Here is a 13,324-nt window from a genome sequence, read left to right on the forward strand (position 1 = left end):
GACAAATGAGAAAGGACCACCCTCTCTCCTCTTAATCCCAGAAGACAAGCCTCTGGAGTAGCTAAGAACTGAGAACTTTGCCACATGGTAGAATTCAGGTGGATTACATTGACAGTGCAATCCAAACTATGAGCTGATGTGGGAAGTACCAACCACTCTTCATAGCAACAACTTTTGCTGGCTTTGCACTTACTCTTCTGGTTCAATCCCCAGGGACATTTGGAAGCAAGGCATTTCCATTTCTTGCCAGGCCTACCTAGCTACTACACAAGAAGAGCCAGGGACATTCCAAAGAGTCTCTAAATGTATACAGTCCCTTGAAAAGTGCTGTAAGACTCCCCAGGGATGTGGGAACTGTGACATATTTTCCAAGCATGTCCCTGTTCAAAATCTCAAGTGTTGTCTCTGTGCTCATTTCAGCTGCACCTGAGGTCTAGAAAAGGAAGTGTGGTACCCAGATAGGACTCTAGAAAAGCAGGAAGGGAAAATATCCAAATCACCCCAAGAATTTAGAATTATTTATTATCCCAGGATAATCCAAATATAACCTTCCCATGTCATCTAGTTTATGATTTTAGAAGCAATCTCATGCATTCAATAAAATCTAATTAACATTATAACACTTAGATCAAGCAATAAATCTAGTAGAGCACATTTCATGTACTTTATAAAAATAAACAATAAAGCAATTAGAAAGAAAAATTGGGGAAAATTTCAAGTCATATAGAAAATACGATGAGTTGGCAGAGGAGATGTCTTGGTGGGTAGAAGGCCTGTTATGCAAACATGAATACCTGAGTTTAGATTCTCAGCATTTAAGTTAAAAAAAAAAAAAAAAAAAAAAACAACTAGGCATGGTAGTGTATGCCTGTAATTCCAGAATGGGCAGCCAGAGATACAAGATCCCTGGGGATTTCTGGGTACTCAATATAGTCAATTAGAAAGCTTCAAGTTCAGTAAGAGACAATGTCCCAAACCAATAAGGTGAAAAGTGATTGGAAAAGTAACCTGACACCAACTTCTGGTATGCACACCCTCTCAGACACATGCATAAGCATACATATATCACATACACATACACGCACAAGGGGCAGAAGTATACAATAAGCAATTTAGTTGTGACCTCCCCTGGATTTTGGTTGATACAGCCAGTGACACTCTATTGGAGAAAGTCTATATTCCCTTTCCCTTTCCCTTTCCCTTTCCCAAAAGGTATCAATTACAAACAGTTCTAGGTTAGGGGTGGGACCTTTTGTGTACTACCCTATCTCGGTGCTGGGAATTTGTCTGGTTTGAACATGTGCAAGTATTATGCATGCTATCACAGTCCACAGTGTCTGTGAATTACTCTGTGTATCAGGTTTGTTGTTGTTTCCATTGAGACAGAGAAAGAGCCAAAGACAGAACACATGAAGTTGGGTGAGTAGGGAGATAGAGAGGACCTGGGAGGAATTGGGAGAGGGGAAAGCTGATCAAAATACAATGTCTAAATCATTCAATTATCAATAGTAAGGAAATCTTGGGATTATAATGTTTGTGTAGTACCTAAGCCCAAGGTGACTATCAACACATGGGCAAGAGTGTTTGGCAGAGTTGCCAGCTCCTTTGTATTATGTGGTAACATTCATGCATTTTATAAATAATTGGTGTGCTCCTACAAGAATTCTTTGGGTTTTTCTGCTGTTTTCTGTTTGTTTGTTTATTTGTTTTTCATGACAGGGTTTCTCTGTGTAGCCCTAGCAGTCCTGGAACTCTCTTTGTAGGCTGGCCTCAAATCCATAGAGTGTCACCTGCCTCTCCCTCCAGAGTACTGGGATTAAAGGCCTGCACCACCATGCCCGGCTTACTACAAGAATCCTTAGCTTCAGTTGAGCCAGATGTTAGGAGATCACACAAAGTCATGATTTAAGGTGATATCCAACAGTATGCATTCAGAAATGGCTAGAAGAGGCATATTGCATCTAAAAGTAAAAGACCTAAGGGTTTTTCAAAGAAGTCGCCAAGAAAATTCTCAAATATTCATCCCCTAGTCAAAATTGAAAACGTTACCTTCTGAAACAGGCTTGATACTTTTTAAACACCTCATCTGGGAAAACTGACAACAGTAAAGACTTCTCTGTCACTTAACAATTTTAGCAAAAAAATTATTGACTGTCTATTTTTTGATGAATAATTTCACATGAAGACAAATTTTATTTATTCATAAACTATACATATTAAAATTTCACCATTATTTGTACTAAAACCCTTCCCTAACAAGTATCACAGAAAACTGGCCTTAGGAAACATATTATGTAATGACATAGTTTACATCCCAGGAAATTATATTCTCATCTCTCCTTGGGATTAGAGTAAAACCCTCTTAGTTAGAGAAACACTTGGAAGCAAATCAAAGACTACCTTCTGAATTAGATAGTTAAATTACCATATACTACATTTTTAGTGACAATTCTATTCTCTTCTTGCTAATATTATTAAGAGCTACTGGGGAAAATTTAAAAACTACCATTATTTTGTGATACGATTTCAAAGTCAACCCCTTAAAAAGTATTAGTGCAGTTTAAGACTGAACAAGATAGTCAAATTCAAGAACCATTTTCCAAAAATTTTTCAAAATAGATTGTATATATAGGAAATATATTTATTATTACAGGATATGAAGAACTTAAAGTAAAAAAAGAACTGAAACTATGAAGATTGAAGATAGGCATTCTGAAAACACTTTAGACACAGGAGAAATGTTAGTAGATTATGAAAAATATTACACTTATATTTCTTACAAGTGTGAAATAAAAACTATAAACAGAAAAAGGTGAAAATATTAAAATGTTCTTATTGTTGTGCTGTTCAGCAAAGGAGCTACTTCTAATTAATGTGTGTAAAACAACTTTTAGTAAAAGTAACATGACCTAATAAAGATTTTAATTAACCATTGATCTATTAATAGATTCAAACTCTAAGTTTCCATGTGGTGTAACATAACTTTCTCTTATTACATGAAATCTTTAGAAAATGAATAAAAATTTTGTTAGTTATATTAGAAACAGGTAGGATAATGACGAGAGAAACAAAAGCTGTTTAGTAATTTTCAGATGACCAAAAACTTAAAAGAAAACCCTAAGTATTAAATTAGATAGACAGGCATAATGGCTTGGCCCAAGGGCATTACCTAGTGCAGAGACCCAGTATGGATAGAGCTCCTTCGTGAGAAGTGCATCATCAATGTCAGACAGAAAACTCTTCAGCACGCTTGTCACATCTTCAAGTTGGTGTTTCCCAGCTCGCAATTTAACACTCCTCGCATCCTTTTTGAAACTCTCCAGGAGTTCACTTATGTGCGAAGGATCACCATCTTTTTGATAAATGTATTTGCATCCTAACCCTGTGATAAAAATGTAGAAAGTGATGAGAAGTATTGATAATCTATTTTGATATGTTAGGAACAGAACAGATTCTTCTGTGGGAATCGTGAACAAAATAAGTCATCAGATGAGAGGTTAAAGATCTTGCACCCCTTGATTTTAAATTCCACCCCTGTGAATAAGCCACCTGATCCTCAGCATCAGCTAACCTCGCCCAGATCTCTCTCCAGTTCTAAATACTAACATCTCTGAAGGTATTTTTACCTCAAGAGGAATTTCCCCATATTCTCAGAAAACAACTTGCCTAAATTTATACCAAATAGTAAAAAATTTTGCTATATATTTCTCATATTCTTAACATATATTTGCCTATTATTTTTGCTGTGTCTATCTATACCTTTGCCCAAAGTTTCCAACTCAATGTGTCATCAGGTACCTCATAAAAGTCAAACTAGTGATTAGTGGCAGAATGGGGGTGGAAAACGGTGTTGATGATACAACCACACAAATTCTTTGGTTCCTCCCCAGATCTTTTTCCTTGTGAAACCAAACTAAATTCACTGTCCTTTTCCTATGTGCTCACATTCCTGTACAGTCTCCCCAGAGTTTGGAGTCCTGTCGGTAAGCATATCAAACGGTATTATCTAGACGTCCTTCAGTCTTGGGATAATGACAACTGTTGGCAGCATTTGACATGCCCCCAGACGCAGCCGCCAATATTCTGTTAATCTCATGGCTTTTCATGTATTGTGATCTTGTGTCCATTTCTCTCTCCTTCCAGAATGACTCACCAGTGTTCTGTTTCTTCCGCTCTTCCAGCCTCACTTCTATTCTCTTTTTGATGCATTAGAAAATTCCCTGGGTGAACCCATCCATCCTTATCATTCCATATAGGGTACCTGTTTTCATCTGGATTTTGTCTTAAAATTTCATTCACCACATACGTGCGCATGCGCACACACATACACACACACACACACATACACACAGACCATACATATATATATATATATATGATCATATGTACACAGAGACAGACATATATACCACTCATAACCTAGTAGGGAATCATGAATTCCTAAAGGAAATGATTCTCTGCTCCTTTTATCAGCTTACCTTCCCATCACATTTTAAGACCTCTCTCCAATCTCAATAGATGGCTTTACTTTTACCTTACCTTATGCCAAGTCAGAAGATATGTTACTCATTTCATTTAAAAAAATACGCCAAAAATTCACTCTTTTTTCTGTTGATATGCTATTATCTGTGTCCATGGGAAAACTCAAAAGGCTCTTGGACAACATTCCTTTGCTGAGGGTATTTCTAATGCCTGGTAAGTAAACAACCTTAGCCGCTTCTTGCTCCCAAGCTTGCAACTTTGAATTTGATCCCAAGGACCCACAGGCAGAAGAGAACTGAATCTTATGAATTATCCTCTGACCTACACACACATGCTGTGGCACTCATATACACACATACACAATAATGTTTAAAATTATTGAATATATTTTTAAATAAATTGAAATAACTTTCCTCCAAGAATTAATTACTATACTTAATTTAAAGATTAAATCCATCATACAACTTGAACTTGGTAAGGTTCAAAACATTGACATGAGGAGCACAGAAAACTGGCCTTTACATTTTAATACAGAGGCTAAGACATTCAAAATAATTGCTGCTGTAGAGACTCTGAGTCAAACACTTGCATCCTATGAACTGTGTGTAGTACGCAAGTTCTTATCAACTCTTTATGTTAGTGCATAGAACATAAAGGTTTTATTCTATAGTCTACTAAAAATATAAACAATCATTAATTGGCTTTATTACTTTAAAGCAGAAGTTGATACACTTTGTGTTAGTTGTAAAGTTCTTAAAGTATACCAGATATAGTTGAAACAATCTAGTGCTTAATGGTTTGAAATTCAAATAAACACCACAGGAAATTTGTGATTTCCCCAGAGAAACATTCAATTGGTTACATTGGAACTACCTGTGTTATTTTAATCATTTGTCACTTTAAAAAGATGCGATGCCACTATGAAACTAATGTGATGTGAAAGTTTCTTGTGAGCTTATGCCCTTGCTAACACAGTATGTGCCCCTCACATCCCTGTGAAATGCAGTCAAGTTAACGTGGATGAGCACAGTACATGAAGCCAATCATTTCTAGCTCTCAAATAAAGAGGACTACAGCTGACAAGAAACATTTTAGTGCACTATAGTAGTAAAAAAAAAATCCCATAGTAAGGCCCACACATATGATTATATTAATAGTCTCAGTATACATATACATACAACAAAAACACAATGAATTCAAAATTTAAAAAAACATACTTGGATTGCATTTGAAGTAAAATAATTAAGATAACACTCTTGCCAAAAGAGCTTACTGTAAATAAGTTATGAATAAATATAAAACATTATAGATTTAACTTCTGAAAACAACTTTTTATCAGAGTGCTGATTTCTGACATACTGTCATCTATCATGTCATCAGCTTCATATATAGAATATGAGATCCACGGAGAACTGCTCACTCTGGCTGCACGCTTCTTAACAACACAATATTTTACTATGTTTTTCTCACTATTTATTTATTTTCAAGTAAGTACCTATCATACTAAGAGGATAAAAAGCTATTACAGCTTTAGAAATGCTATCATTTTATTCTTTCCTATATCTTTTTTTGCATAAATGAAATTTTCCATCTGTTAAAAGGTCAAAAATATATTATATTCACAATGCATGTCAAGGTCTATGAGCAGTAGAGTACTAGCCTGGCATGCACAAGGCCCTGGATTTGAACCAAAAGCCACATAAAAATGTGAATACATACATACATATACACATACATACATACATACATACATACATACATACTTTCTATGTTTTAGACATAAGAATTATATATGAGTCATTTGTGGATCCATAATAATTTGAAAATAAACATGAAGATAAAGATTACTTTCTAGGTAAACTTTGAAAAACCTACCCTATCACATGAAATTAAAATGAGTCTTGACAAAGTAGGTATAGATCAAATCATTTTTGTCCTCTAATTGTTCATAAAAGTATCTGTTGTCAATAATCCAATCAGTAAAATGAATGATCATAAAATAAACGTCTGACTATTGCATGATGCATGAAATAAACACACACATATTTTTTGCTTGCTAACAGAAAGGACATCATTTTGTATATTATTCCGTGGTTTTATTATTTCTAGAAACCACTTAAGCATGGTGAATTATCCTTGGCTTTGTTCTCACAGTCTTACCACTAAAAACAGTCTTTACTATTTTTATGTACATTTTATGCTATTTTATTTAATGGGTTACATAGCATTTTCATAGACATAAGGATTAAGGTCGCTGTGGGAAAGCATTGCCCAGTGTCAGTGAGTGTTGCTGGGAGGAGTGGGAAGAGGCTGAGCAGCGACTGTGCTTTTTGTTTTCACTGACGCACTTGCAGAGGGAAAAGGCACTAATTCGTTCCAATGATGGTACCACTTAGAAGATGTAAGAATGATACCCTAGGTTCTAGGAGTTGAATAAACATCCTGTGATACGTACCATACTGTGTAACAAATGCTATGCAGCTGTTCACAATAATGGGGACGTCATTTTTGCAGAGCTGCTGATCTTGTAATGCGTTACCATCTGTACCTGCTGCTTTTTCAATTGCAGTATGCCAGACTGTGAAATCCAACTTGGTATGCCCATGGATGTATAGCGTTCTGTGAAGTTTAAAAAGCACTCCATATTATAATTTTACTTTACTTAAAATTACTTTCAACACAGATTGCCCTAAAATTCCCATAAATGTGATCTTGTCTCACACATTAAAAAAACCAACCGATCAAACAAAAAAAGATCCTTTATTTTACCCTCCACCCACCAGGTGTCTCTCAGTCCCTCTTTTGTCTGTTAAGGTCACAGAGCACAGAGGAAGCTCTACCAATTCAGTCTTCCTCTTCCAACTCCCTAGCTCTCCAATTCGATCACTATAAATACCGCAATGAAAACCCCGGTGGCAAACATCACTCGTGCCTCTAAATAATCATTTCTGGCTAACAAAAAAAAAAGATTTTATAGTTGTTAATTTATAGTTGAAAAAAACAAAACAAACATATGATTTGCCTTTCCTTTTCAGATTTCCATTCTTTGAAGTCAGTCATTCCCACCCCAATCCCCTTCCTCTTTCTGAATAGCCTTTGTGTAGTCTCAGGACATCTACAGACTCTAGGGATGATCCAGAGTCCTGTCATCAGGGTACTGCCTTTATCTCCTCCACAATATTCCAGATCTCTAGGCTAGAACTGGCCTTCACAAATGACACCTTGCTAAGATCAAGGGCAACTGGAGAGCTAGGTCTGGTGGCACATGTCTGTATCCCCAGCCTTGGGGCATGGGGAGGGAAAGGCAGGGGGACCACAAGTTCAAGATAAGCTAATAGTACATTTGGGAGTTCCTGACAGGCAGCAACTATGTAGCAAGATAATGCTCCAAGGAATCAAAACAAAATATGGTGTGGGATTGCAAACAGATGTACCCAACTCAATACCCAACTACATCACTTACTTCCTTTGTAACTTAGATGAGTTCTCATTTTCACTGCTGGGGAAATGATGATAACACAGCTCAGCACATAGCTGAGCACCTCACAGGTATCATAACTATGCCCTCAAGCATGCTGCTAAGAAACACTGGTTTTTGGATACCTCCACCATAGAACAATAATGTGAAAGTTTTCTCTCTTGTGATAGCCAACTTCTCTAGCAACCCAAGTCTCAACTTATCCTACTCCTTGTGATTCTTCTGAAATTTAGGATTCACTATTGTATCTTAAGATCTCCTGCCAATCACTTCCACAAAAATAGAATGCTTTCTTTCTTTCTTTCTTTCTTTTTTTTTTTTTTTTTGGTTCCTGATTTCTGAAATATTCACTTTGTCTGCAGTTCTTCTGTGTTTCTTCAGAACTTTCCATCTCCCTTTGAGGTCACTAAGACCCCTGGCAGAATTCTTTTCCTGATGCCCTATTTTAAGTCTCTACTCCTCACTACTACCAGAATATTATTCAACAGAATATTATTTCATCAAGATAAAGCTGATGACACCAGTTTTATATCAATGTCATGTCTTTAAAGCTTTTGTATTCTCAATAGAAGGGTCTTCATGACTTGGCATGTGTTTTCCACTGTGACTCTGTAACATCTCATCTTTGGCCACACAGATACCTGCTCCTGGCCAATGATGTAACCCAGGTGAGGATCCCAGATGCTCTCTGATGTGTCTCCAGGCTATGGGCCACAGGTTCCCATCTTAATCAATAGTCACTCCACCTTCTATTTTACCATTTGCTGTTTCTGTGCAACTTACTGATCAGGTACCAAACTTTGCACAGACAAGCAAAAAAGACACTTTGGTCTCTGCCCAAGACTGGTCTCTGGCATTTACTGGTATGTATCTTCAAATGTTATCCTCAGTACAAAATTTAAAGCATTAAATGCCAATGCATCTCAAGTATATTTATTCTAAAGGTACAGTACTCAAATCTTGATTTTTTTTATTTTCCTTTTTTTATTAAGGAATTTTTTTATTCATTTTACATACCAATCACAGATCCTCCCCTCTCCTCCCTCAATCTTGTTTTTTAAGTATGAGTTGGATACTTTGGATTCAGCAACAGTAAGAGAAGAACAATCTGATGAAACCTTGGGGCTTCTGTGGGGAATCAGGGAGAAGAATGAAATCTTTCACATTTCTGAACATCACTGACTGTGACTTTAAAAGAAAAAGAAAATCTGCCAGCCTTTCCTATTTTATGTTTCTTTCTCTTCTTGCAATGCTTTTCCAAGAAGACAAAGCTAACAACAGCACTCTTACACCATTCTCCATTTGCTGTAATTACTTTTTACCAACCCTTGTGCTTGTAATCCTTGGCTCTTGCTTTCTGACATCTTCATCTCTTGTTTCATTTCCACTCTACCACAACTGCCTGGACCCACAGATTCAGTAATTTTATCTTTGAAGAATTGTGACAAGTGGTCCAATAGTTCTATAGTGCTTTAACTTTTCCATTTATTGTACATCATCCAAAGCATCCTACCTGGGAGTTTGTGTCTATATGAAATAGCACAACAAACTGCCTTCTGCCTTCAAAAACAGCAAACCCTTTCATATATACTCCTAGTTAAAATTCTGTTCTTTTCTAAAGACAGTAATAACATTTTCTTGGTTTTAATTTTAATAGATTTTACGTCACAATTTCATTGCCAATATGACTTCAAATCCTTGAAAATCCAAAGGGTACGTACTCTAGTAGCCAGTGAAATGAAACAGATCCAAAATGTAGCAGTGGTCCTTTAAGACCAGTATAGCCCTGTCACTAACTGTGAATATCTCAAACTCTGAATTTTCCTTCTAGTCAGAAGAAATCCCACAACGGAAGGTTAGCTGTCTGCTTGTGAACTAGTGAGGGCTAGAACAAGTAATGACAAGTCAACTCCTGTGTCAACTTGTCAAACAGTGAATCTTAAAATATATCATCTACTACAGCCCATGGGAGGGCTGACATTTAACCAAATCAGTTCAACCACCTTCGATTTGGTTGCTTATTTAAACTCTAGACACACCGCGTAAAGCATCATAAGATATTTTCAATGTAAATGCTGACCAACATTGTATCTTCCAGCGTTACTAGATTTCACGTTTTGAATAAGAATTTCAAGCAAAAATTCAAGTGTGTACTCAATATTTGAAAAAGTTCTTTTGATGAACTCTAATCATAGCAGATTTATCTATTGTAATTGACACTTTCCTAACAATAAATCTCAGTCACAAAAAAAGACATTTAATTAGTTATTATTAATTAGGGCAGTTTGATAAAATCTAGAAGCCAAGCCCAAGGGCTAATGCATAAAAATTTCTTAAAATTGAACCATATCAATGAATTATTGTTTATAATGGTTTGAGTCTAGTCACCTGAATAAACCTGAAATCTTTTGAATTAAGCAATCAATAATCAGACTGTATGAAAATAAATTTAATTTATAAATAACTAAAGCTGAGAAGCAAATATAATATACCATAAATATGACTTAAAAACAGAATAGCCTAAGCATTTATACAACAAGGAAAATTTTTATATCCTCAGTAGAAATCTGGTCATCAATCATTAAAGAATAATACATGTTAAAAAATGCAAAGAGACAATATGAATAAACTAGTCTAACAATAATAAAGAGATATATGTATATGTGATGTTTGTATATATGTGTATATATATATGAAAACAGCAATGTCAGAAGTTTTCCAAACATTTAAGATGCAACTAAAGAATATATAACAAGACATATAAAGTATTTTATAGACTGCACAAATATTCTGAAAAGGCATTTGCCAATATGTACACAGAAACTTAACGTATATATGTAAAATTTTTGACAATTCTGCACAAGACTCTGCAACAAGCAAATAATTTGAAGTGAAGGCAAAAAAAATCTGTTTCTGTCCCTCTGCCACACACGAGTGCTTAGCAATAAGCATATTTACTAGAGCATCTGAAAATGGCCATAAGATTAGAGCTGCCAAATTTGGGAAAGGTGAGCTGAATACATTATCCTATACATCTGGATAACATGTATACAGAACAGAGAATATATCATTATACCCATGTATAAATTCATATTTTCCAAAACATCAAACTGTCTCTAGTTAGAAAACTCATGAACATTTTGTCTCTTTCTTCCTATATATACCTGTTTTAAAAAAAAGCTATAAGAAACAAACAATATAAATCTACAAAGTAGTCACTCATCCCTTGCAGTCAAGGCATGTGGGCAGACTTGGAAAGCATGTCACCTGTGTTCTGCACTGAGCTTTGAATCAGAGAAAGGGAAATCTGTCTAACAAAGCCTTCATTTTTGAAAAGCAAACTAAAGCATAGAAGATATTTGTTTGAGGCCCAAGGATAAGGAAGGGCTGGGAAGCTAGGGGTTTTTATTTATTTTTATTTTTCACAATTTTATACATGCATATCATGTGTTTTGATCAAATTGGTTTCTTTTTCTCTCCTACAATTTCTCCCCTACCCACTCCTGCCACCACTGTTCACTTCCAACTTCATCTGCTCTTTCATTGAAACCCAGAGTCCACTTAGTGCTGCCCATATGTGCATGGATATAGAGCCATCTACTGGAGATGGTTAGCCTCTCAGGAGCCAAGTCTCAGAAAAAATTGACTCCTTTTCCCTTAGCAGCCACCCACTTTCAAGAACTCTTATCTAAGTCTGCCAACTATCACCTACTCCATGATCCTATACTCAAATACATATGTATTTGAGTATATATATATATACTCATACATATACATATATACTCATACATATATATATATATATATATATATATATATATATATATATATATATATATCTTAGTCTTCTTATGACAGAGTCACAAAACATGGTTTTCTGAAGAAGCTGGATCAAAGACCTTACTGGAAGGAGCCTGGGCGTTGGTCTATTGCAACACATTAAGATCTACATCACTTCTTTTAAAAGGAGAATCAAAACTGGATGTGGTTGTGTAAGCATTTAATCCCAGAATTCAGGAAACAGAAGCAGACAGAACTCTGTGAGCTCAAAGTTGCACTCATCTACATAGAGAATATCATGTCTTCAAGTAAGAGAGACAGAGACAGGCAGAAAGAGGGAGACAGAGAGACAGAGACAGGCAGACAGAAACAGAGACAGGCAGACAGACAGAGACAAAGGAAGCATACAGTCCACTTTGGAAAGTGTTCTATATCTGCAAAAGATATAGCTCTAAGCTAACTGGAAAGGCTCACTGTGGTTTTCTTTCTACTTCCTAAGAAAGCTCTCGAAGAAGAGCATGTTAATCACCACAGTAGGCTTTTTGTTTCTAATGGGAAAAGATGAAACATTTTACTGCTGTGAGTGACATTTGCTCATTAGATTTATAAGGCACTCATTTTAATTGTGTGGTCAAAACATTTTTACAAATGCCTTTCCCATGAGACTCCTATCAAAATCAATACAAAACATATTTCCATCACTTACAAAACTCCTACATAATTCTTTGCAGCGAATCCTTTCTTCTATCCATCACCCACGAAAAGAATCTGGTCAGTTCTCTGTCATTATATATTAGGCTCTTAGCTGATCATTTCCTATAAGTGAAAGGCCATGCTGTTATGCTTTTGCATCTGGTTTCCTTTATTCAGCACAATATTCTTAAGGTTTGGTTATATTGTAAATACAGATACCTTAAGAATAGCAAGTAATTAGTATTCTATGCATAAGTGTCCAACATACTTTGTTTATACATTCACTCACTAGGGAATACCTAGTCTCTTCCCATTTCTTAGTTTTGGAAACTGAGCTGACTTGGACCTTTGTACTGTTATGGCTGTATATTACATTTTGTGTAAATTTGATAAAGCTCACTCACTAGAATACAGAGTAAGTATACTTGAACTTTATTTTAAAAATGAATCTATCACTAGGGAGATGGCTCAGTGTTTAAAGTGTTTGCCACACAAGTGTGAGGACCAAGTTCAGCATCCATACAAAAGCCAGTAGGTATGGTGGCCTACCTGATACTAAAGAGGTAGCTATGTTGTATCCCATGGCAAGTTGGTTAGATAAGCTCGACAAATCTTAGAGTCCCAGGCTCAGCCCGAGAACCTGCCTCAGTACATAAAGTCAAGAGGGATAAAGAAAGACATCCAAAGCCAATTTTTGTCCTACACACACACCAACAAACACATGTATGTGTATTGCTCACACAAACACACATGTATACCAAATATACAAACACAAAAATAATCTGGCTAAATTATTTTCCAAACAGACTATTGTATTTTATGATAATATTACCATATTTAACCAACCCTCTCATTGCTATTTTATAATCTTAATTTTTCAAGCTTCCAACA

General features: G+C 35.8%; 1 protein-coding gene across 2 annotated transcripts in view; it reads right to left on the minus strand.

The window, feature by feature from the left end:
- The window catches only part of Arap2 (ArfGAP with RhoGAP domain, ankyrin repeat and PH domain 2), a 183,066-nt gene that overhangs the window by 55,301 nt on the left and 114,441 nt on the right, over positions 1–13,324 (minus strand). For both annotated transcript variants that reach the window (XM_076546320.1, XM_076546321.1), the window contains exons 20-21: positions 6,938–7,101; positions 3,170–3,382 (exon numbers count right to left, since the gene is read on the minus strand). In XM_076546320.1, the coding sequence (XP_076402435.1) occupies positions 3,170–3,382; positions 6,938–7,101 (377 nt within the window). The remainder of the gene's footprint in view (positions 1–3,169; positions 3,383–6,937; positions 7,102–13,324) is intronic.

The sequence above is a fragment of the Peromyscus maniculatus genome, chromosome 10 (assembly GCF_049852395.1).
Source record: "Peromyscus maniculatus bairdii isolate BWxNUB_F1_BW_parent chromosome 10, HU_Pman_BW_mat_3.1, whole genome shotgun sequence".
Taxonomy (NCBI): domain Eukaryota; kingdom Metazoa; phylum Chordata; class Mammalia; order Rodentia; family Cricetidae; genus Peromyscus; species Peromyscus maniculatus.